The sequence below is a fragment of the Sinocyclocheilus rhinocerous genome, unplaced genomic scaffold (assembly GCF_001515625.1).
Source record: "Sinocyclocheilus rhinocerous isolate Xijiao unplaced genomic scaffold, SAMN03320098_v1.1 scaffold1899, whole genome shotgun sequence".
Classification (NCBI taxonomy): Eukaryota; Metazoa; Chordata; class Actinopteri; order Cypriniformes; family Cyprinidae; genus Sinocyclocheilus; species Sinocyclocheilus rhinocerous.
In genome coordinates, this window is record NW_015660895.1 from 91,607 (window position 1) to 99,865 (window position 8,259).

The 8,259-nt window shown below is 37.3% G+C and overlaps 1 protein-coding gene across 1 annotated transcript in view; it reads right to left on the bottom strand.

Moving 5' to 3' along the window:
* The window catches only part of LOC107726111 (period circadian protein homolog 2-like), a 42,346-nt gene that overhangs the window by 21,961 nt on the left and 12,126 nt on the right, over window positions 1–8,259 (bottom strand). The window contains exons 7-14 of the mRNA XM_016535615.1: window positions 7,705–7,756; window positions 3,241–3,383; window positions 3,063–3,141; window positions 2,062–2,168; window positions 1,597–1,750; window positions 1,362–1,470; window positions 940–1,110; window positions 492–583 (exon numbers count right to left, since the gene is read on the bottom strand). Of these exons, the coding sequence (XP_016391101.1) occupies window positions 492–583; window positions 940–1,110; window positions 1,362–1,470; window positions 1,597–1,750; window positions 2,062–2,168; window positions 3,063–3,141; window positions 3,241–3,383; window positions 7,705–7,756 (907 nt within the window). The remainder of the gene's footprint in view (window positions 1–491; window positions 584–939; window positions 1,111–1,361; window positions 1,471–1,596; window positions 1,751–2,061; window positions 2,169–3,062; window positions 3,142–3,240; window positions 3,384–7,704; window positions 7,757–8,259) is intronic.

An 8,259-nucleotide genomic window follows, 5' to 3' on the forward strand; every position in this document is an offset into this window, starting at 1 on the left:
TAAAGGCCTTAATATGAAGCTTGTCACATGTTTAGAACAAATTGGATTATGCACTTTCACCGCAGCAGCTCAGTCTGTGTCCTCCGCTATATTTTCAGATGTGCTCGTATCAAACTACTGTATATCGATATACAAGTGGTATTGCCTCATATCGAATCGCTTATAAAGAAAATATCGATATATCGATAATGGTTAGAGAGTCGGACTCGTAACCCAAGGTTGCGGGTTCGAGTCTTGTACCGGCAGGGATTGTAGGTGGGGGGAGTGAATGTACAGCGCTCTCTTCCACCTTCAATACCACGACTGAGGTGCCCTTGAGCAAGGCACCGAACCCCCAACTGCCCTCCGGGCGCCACAGCAAAAAAAATGGCTGCCCACTGCTCCGGGTGTTTGTTCACGGTGTGTGTGTGTGTTCACTGCTGTGTGTGTGCACTTTGGATGGGATAAATGCGGAGCACTAATTCCGAGTATGGGTCACCACTTTTATATACTCACTGTTTTTCTGTTCTGCTTTTGAAGAGGAGCCTTGCTGTTCCTGAGCTTTCATCATGTGAACCCCTTTACAAATCTCCTGAAATGACCTCTGAAAAACAAGTTTTTAGATGATGTGGTGTGGTTTGAGTACTGTTGTACTAAACAAAAAAATATGTTAAACATCAGTGCACAGGAAAACAGCATTCGGGAGAGAGAAAATAATCAGTTATATATTAATAATTTTGTCTTTGTTGAAGGGTTTTAGCACTTTCAAGTACCTAATAACACCCTACTGTAATAAACATGCTAAATGAAAAATTAGCATAAAGCAGAAAGGTTCTTACATAAAAAAAAAAACTATATAAAATATATACAACTATATACAAAAAACATATATATTTTGGAAATACTGTTATTGAGTGCAAGTTCTGGAATGTGTATGTGCATGCTGAGAAGGATAATTACCGGTTTGCTTTCGCTCTCTTCCTTTCTGGTATTTCCGTTGATCCTGCTCCCACTGTTTGCTGTGTTTGCATTTCCATTACTGTCACTAGAGGACGCTATGCTCAGCAGGTGCTCATGAGAACCATTGCTGCCATGACTGCCATAACCACTGGACCCCATACTGTGGACTGGCTACAAGACAGAAACTTACACAATCTATTCCATTGTTGAAAAAGACTTTAAACTGAAACTAGCAACTAGCTATGGCAACAGTCAGACACATCAACTACAAATTCCACATTATGCTACAGAGTGTTTGTGGAGAATGTGAGGCCATCTGTGGAACTTTAAACCTGATCAAATTTACACTGCTAAAAAATGCACTACTTTTACATCCTCCAGTCTGCATGTGTTTTTGTGTCTGCAAAATACGGAGATTTCACCTGTAGAAGCAGTCTGTGAACCTGTTCAGTAATTTCCTGTATATCTGAATCCATGATCTTTTCCTCTGTAAAAGCCGGAGCTGAAAACACATCCTCATTCATTGGACCCCTGCACGTAGACACAGAAACCATACATCAAAAAGGTTTATCACAAAAGAAAAATGTGTATTATATCTACCTTTATCTAAATTAAATCAAAAACCGTTAGGAATATATACAGAAGGTGAAAACTCACATGCGAACTTTGTGTCGTCCAATAACAAAGGACACCTTGCGGCTCCATGGGTTTACAAAGCTACACCAGCTTGTGTCTAGAGTAACATATTCTCCATTTCTCACACAGAATCGGATCGAGGAGTGATCAAATGGCTGCCCAACATACTGCAGAACTGTAGCAGAGAGGGAGACATTTAGGAAAGCAAGGACAATACTGGATGTGATTGGCTGAGGGTAGCATAATGCGAGTTATAGGTTTCAGTTTTAGTTTGTCTTTATTAGTAGTAGATAATGATACTCAACTTTACCTATTCTTGAAATTTACTTTATATTGAATTTGTGCTACACGACATGACAAAAATTGTGTAAAAAGGAGGATTCGTCTGAGTGTCAGGCACCCCCTGATGGAACACCAGGATTAGAACATTTTAACAAAATAAACACTTCTCATGAATTGTGTTTGTGTATGAATTTGTATCCTTACTTTTCCGGTGCACATCCAGCATTACAGGTCTGTCACTGGGATGCAGGTGTAACAGAAGAGGTGTCCCAATCAAGTCCTGAGGCAGAAATCCTAACAGAGGCACTGCCCTGCAAAGTATGCAAGTATTAATATGCTTTTAGATTATATTATTCAGTTTCAGTTTGTCTTTACTTCCCAAAATAAATTTGGTTGCAGCGTTTAGACAAAGCTGAGGGGATAAAAGATTGTCTAAGTAGATTTGTTCTAATAACAGATATATTCCAAACTGAATGCCAGAGGGAAAGGTTTGAAACTCCTGGTGCACTAGGTAGCTATTATCTGACATTATACTTAGGGCTTTTCACAACACCTGCCTTTGGTTTATCTTGGCCAAGCTTATCCGTTCCTTCTCATTTACATTTAGTCATTTAGCAGACGCTTTTATCTAAAAATGATGACATTTATTTTACTACCCTCATTTTCAAAACTTTCAAGAGTTCTTATCCTTGACATTTATGGTAGGATACCAATACAGCAAGGAAAAAGACTCAATTGATTCAATATAAGACTTGTAAAACATAAACAAACTTTAGTGCTTTATCCACATTAAATGACTCTTAAATTTGCTCAAATAGTGCACACTTTAATGTCCGGTTAGATGTTCAGTATTTGGAGAAAAAAAAAAAAAAAGTATTTTTAGTCTTTAAAATGCATCCTCACACCATCTTGCAAAGTCATCAACAAAGTTGTCAACCACAGACCAGAGTATTTTTTAGCCAAATTAAAATATGTAACGGCAAATTTCCATTTCCATTTAAACATTTAGCAGCAGACACTTATCCAAAGCAACTTACAAATGAGGACAAGAAGCTTAAAATAATTACTGCCTTATTGATGTAACCAAACAGTGTTTAATCAATCCTGTAGAGGATGATGCATAATACAGTATTTGCAGGTGACGACAACTAACCACAGTCTGGTATTTTCTTCAGTCATAGTTAACACTGCTCACAGACACAAACCTTTCATCAATATCTTGAAACACACAGTTTGGCGTGTGTGTTGTGGTGAAGATTCTCTTATCAGGTGGAATTCTTGGCGCTGCAAATTCGAAAAAAAAAAAATCAAAAGACAACCTAATTAGTTATCATAATAGCTTAAAAGCTAAACACTTGAGGGCAATAGCATCTGTGTGATTACCTTCATATCCAGAGTGAACTCTCTCAGCTAAAATGAGGCAGCAGAAATGTTCCTCAGAGAGCTCTGAATCTTGAACCTTCATTAAATATGGGGCCATCCTGAATGGATAGTACTGCAGATCTCCTTCCTTCTCTTTACCACCACTACACAAACAAACAAACAAAAAAGCACATTTTAAAGATAATTTCAAACCTAGTATTGCATCACCAGTTTGACTAACAGCATAGCCAGATAGCAAGATATTGTCGGCCCAGATCCGGCCCACATCTGGCACATGTGGGATGATGATCTGGCCCACATGTAGCGTAGAATGATGGCACTTGGGCGGACCGCTCCTGTTTGCCAGATCTGGGCCAAAAGCAGGCCATAGCAATGCCACATGTCAGCCAAGAGCAAAGAAATAAACAACACTGGACCTTATCTGAGCCACAAAATCTTCATATATTATTTATAGAGTCCTCTCAGCTTGTCTAAGCTTGTTAACAAGCAAAATCACTGAAGGAAAGAAGAGAACAGAAAAAAAAAAAGAGACAAACAGAAACTCAAGAACTACAACTGACTTAAGCCACAGTCTTAGATGAATTCAGCTGAAGATAAAAGACATTAAATCTCTGAAGAGCTCAGCAGAGGAGGATTAAACAAATCCACAAACAGCATTACCAGCTTCACTTATTACTAATCAGAATTACTTTATTTCTGTTAGAGGTCTACAGAAGTTCTTATTGAGAATTAACAGGGGTTGAAATCTAACGTTTGTTTCATTTGAAGTCACCATATTGGTGATTAGTATTTCCATTAGTTGGGCTTTTTAACTCTTATAACAGTTAGTTTGTTTTCGCTGGCTGTTGTGACGGTGTGTTTATCAAACACATTTGTAGTAGCAAATAAAGACAAAATGAGATTAGGTGATGATAGTCAGTTGTTGATGATTCATCATCATAATGAAATAGCCTGATTCACTAATGTCATTTGACAAATGATTGTGTTGTACCAATAATGCATTTGCTGTATAAAACTGCAGTGTGAGACCCGGTCCACACAAACGTGGTTCTTTTTAAAACCGCAGCTTTTTCTACGCGGTTAGGCCGTTCGTCCACACGCAAATGCAGCACCAGTTCACAGAAACCGAACATTTTTGAAAACGCCTGCCAGGGTGAAGATGTTCAAAAACTCCGGTTGCAGTGTTCTCGTGTAGACAGCGAAACCGGAGTTTTTGGCTTGTGACATCTGAGCCTGTGCTGTTATCTCCGCCTACTGGAGACTTTTTCAGGCTTCTGATTGGCCAACATGGCTTTACGGTTGAGATTATATTGCCACCTGTTGGTTTGGCATGCTCTTGACAGTGCTTCATAGCATGCGTTTGCGTTTTCATGTGGACGGAGATTTTTTTTTAAACGGAAGAAGGAAAAACTAAATTTATAAAAATACCCATGTACGTGTGGACATGGCCTAAGATCAACAGTATTGCAGAACCAGTTAAAAGATTTTTTTTTTTAAAAAGCACAAAAATTAGACTCCAATAACGCACAAAGTCATCATAAATCAACACATGAACCTCAACAATGGTGACAATAAAAATTGTAATGTTGCCATGCATGATGGGTACCATATTACAAAACTCCCAGCATGCATCACAGCATGAATAAATTATGCAGCTGAATTGTCCTATTATTTTCTTTAATTCTAACTTTGGCTCATGCATTTATTTTGTATTGTTTTTGCTGTGTCTTTTAGTAGCTTTTTGTGATGTCCAGAATTGATCCGATTAGCTGAATATTTTGTCACCATTGTTGAGATTCATATGCTGATTGCGGATATCTGTTTGTGTCAGTGCTGTTTACCTTTTATTATATCTTCAAACTGATGTTGCAACTCACATTGCAGTAACACAGGGTTTGTAATGTAAAATCATTAAATTACACAACTTCAAGACTCAAATTGATTTCAGTGAATCAGACCATTACACATTAATTGTGAAACCATCAATAGCAAACTATCATGTACTGCAAATGTGTCAAACACACTGTCACAGCAGCGAAAAAAGACAAATGATTAATAATAAGAGTTAAGAGCCCAACTAATGGAAACTCCAATCACTATTATGGTGACTTGAAATGAAATGAAACAAACATTAGATTTAAACCCCTGTTAATTCTCAACAAGAACTTCTGTAGACCTCTAACAGAAATAAAGTCAATCTGATTAGTAATAAGTGAAGCTGGTAATGCTGTTTGTGGAGTTGTTTAATCCTCCTCTGCCGAGATCTTCAGAGATTTAATGTCTATTATCTTCAGTTGATTTCATCTGAGGCTGTGGCTTCAGTCAGTTGTTGTTGTTGTGTTTCTGTCCGTCTCTTTTTTTTTTTTTGTTCTCTTCTTTCCCTCAGTGATTTTGCTTGTTGTCAAGCTGAGAGGACTCTATAAATAATATATGAAGATTTTGGGGCTCAGATAAGGTCCAGTGTGGTTCATTTATTTGCTCTTGGCTGACATGTGGCATTGCTATGGCCCAGATCTGGCAAATAGGAGCAGTTCATTTGTGCCATCAAGTGCCATCATTCTACGCTGCATGTGGGCCAGATCATCATTCCACATGTGCCAGATGTGGGCCGGATCGGGGCCGACAATATGTTGCTATCTGGGTAACGACTTGAACTGCTAATGAACTTAGCCCAATTAAATATGAATCATTTGATTGACATGTAAACAACAACAGTTTTTTCACATGACATTTAGGGGCTCCAGATATCCAGTTGACTAGTTATTAAGTACTTAAAAGAAAACCAAAAAAATCTTTAAAAGATTTGAAAGTCAAGACAGAAGTAACATACTAGCCAGTCAATCATACTGAAATGTTATTGTCCAACTAGAGTGTACAATATGCATCAGACAGTCAACAGCCAGTGACTATTTCAAACCTACCACACTATGCCTATGCATGTAAGATAGCAACAAAATAAATGGCAGTGTGAAATGATACTATTGCACTTACAGTTATGAACAGTTAACATACATTTGTGGCCGGATCGGGGCCGACAATATGTTGCTATCTGGGTAACGACTTGAACTGCTAATGAACTTAGCCCAATTAAATATGAATCATTTGATTGACATGTAAACAACAACAGTTTTTTCACATGACATTTAGGGGCTCCAGATATCCAGTTGACTAGTTATTAAGTACTTAAAAGAAAACCAAAAAAATCTTTAAAAGATTTGAAAGTCAAGACAGAAGTAACATACTAGCCAGTCAATCATACTGAAATGTTATTGTCCAACTAGAGTGTACAATATGCATCAGACAGTCAACAGCCAGTGACTATTTCAAACCTACCACACTATGCCTATGCATGTAAGATAGCAACAAAATAAATGGCAGTGTGAAATGATACTATTGCACTTACAGTTATGAACAGTTAACATACATTTGTGTAATAGTAACATAAATTTGTAGGGATGCACCGAATGTTCGGCAACCGAAATTATTAATAAGCGAAATGACCAAATAAATTGTACCGAACAATGACGTTACGCTATCAAATAGCAACCAGCGTAAAGTGAGTGCACTCGCGCACTCTTTATAATGTAACAAACATGTCAGCAGTGTGGAAGCACTGAGAAAGATGCAAAAATCATTACAACCGACAGCGAGAGACTGTTTAGTACTGCTTCGCATGTCTTCGATAAGAGGAAGGGGTGATTGTTGCTGGTTTACTGTATGATGATTGAAATCGCGAAATGGCCTTAAACAATTAGTAAATAAACTGCAGAACGTTATGTTTTCTAATACACACAAATCTGCTGTCAACAAAAAGAAGCATTGAGGTCTTCCTGCGCGTTTTCGCCAAAATAAAAGTTGACAAAAAGCAAGAACTCCAACATTCATACATTTTTAGTATTGTAATTTCACTCTTATGTAAAATAAGATAAAAAGTAAGACAATAATAATGATAATAATTACAACAGCTCTGTTAATACATTTATTATAACATACACACATAGTGTTCAAATTGGGATCTGTAATATTTTCTAATGTTTTAAAAGAAGTCTCTTCTGCTCAACAGCATGCCTGATTCAAGAAGGGGGTCTGATCGCCAAAAAAATATTATTTTAGTAACTTATTAATTTTAAGTTAAATTGTGCTTTGTTGGTATAATGTCTGCTAGAATGTTAAAAAATGTTTAGTGTTAAATATTTTTTAAATTGTTGTTTTGTAATTGATTTTTTTATTTTATTTTTAAAAACAAGACAAAACAGTAAAAAGCACATTTTGCCTATTTAACTTGTGCATTGGTGAAAAAAATGGTCAAAATACATGGTGGAAAAAAACTTGAAAAACCGTGTTCGGTATTCGGCCTTCAGCCCACTGTTTCATTTTTGTTAGGTTTTGGCTTCGCCCAAGAATTTTCATTTCGGTGCATCCCTATAAATTTGTATAATAGTGCTTGATTCAAGTCTGTCTGACCTGATTCGACAGAAGAAGGATTTCTCCTGCATGAACTCAGTCGATGATGACTCTGAAAAACAGCGAAAGAGATGAATGTGACCAAAATGAATGCAAGATGTAGAGAGATTAGTAGAGTAAATAAATGAGGAAACCTCCCTCAACCTGTTTCCCCATAAACAAAACCGTAATAATCACTTTAATGTAGCTTGCGCTCACTGTTGTACACTGGAAGCAGTTCTGGGCGGATGACGTATGAGGTCAGCGCTGCGCTGCGCATGCGCCGCTCAGAAGTGACGCATGCGGAAATGCAGCGGAGAGATCAAAACAAAACAACAGTCACTAATTAGAAGTACAAAACAAGGATTTGTAAAGAAATAAATATAACTTTATTTAACTACAACCACGAGTGCCATCTGTTATTGTCTTGTTTATCTAAAAGTGCACTTTTCCTTGTTTTAAATCTTGCCAAAAAGCCATGTGTTGACTGTTGACTGTGAAACAGTAGACTTTAATTATATGCATTTATGGTGTAATTACTAAATTTCCGTGTCAATCCATGTTAATTTTTACCGC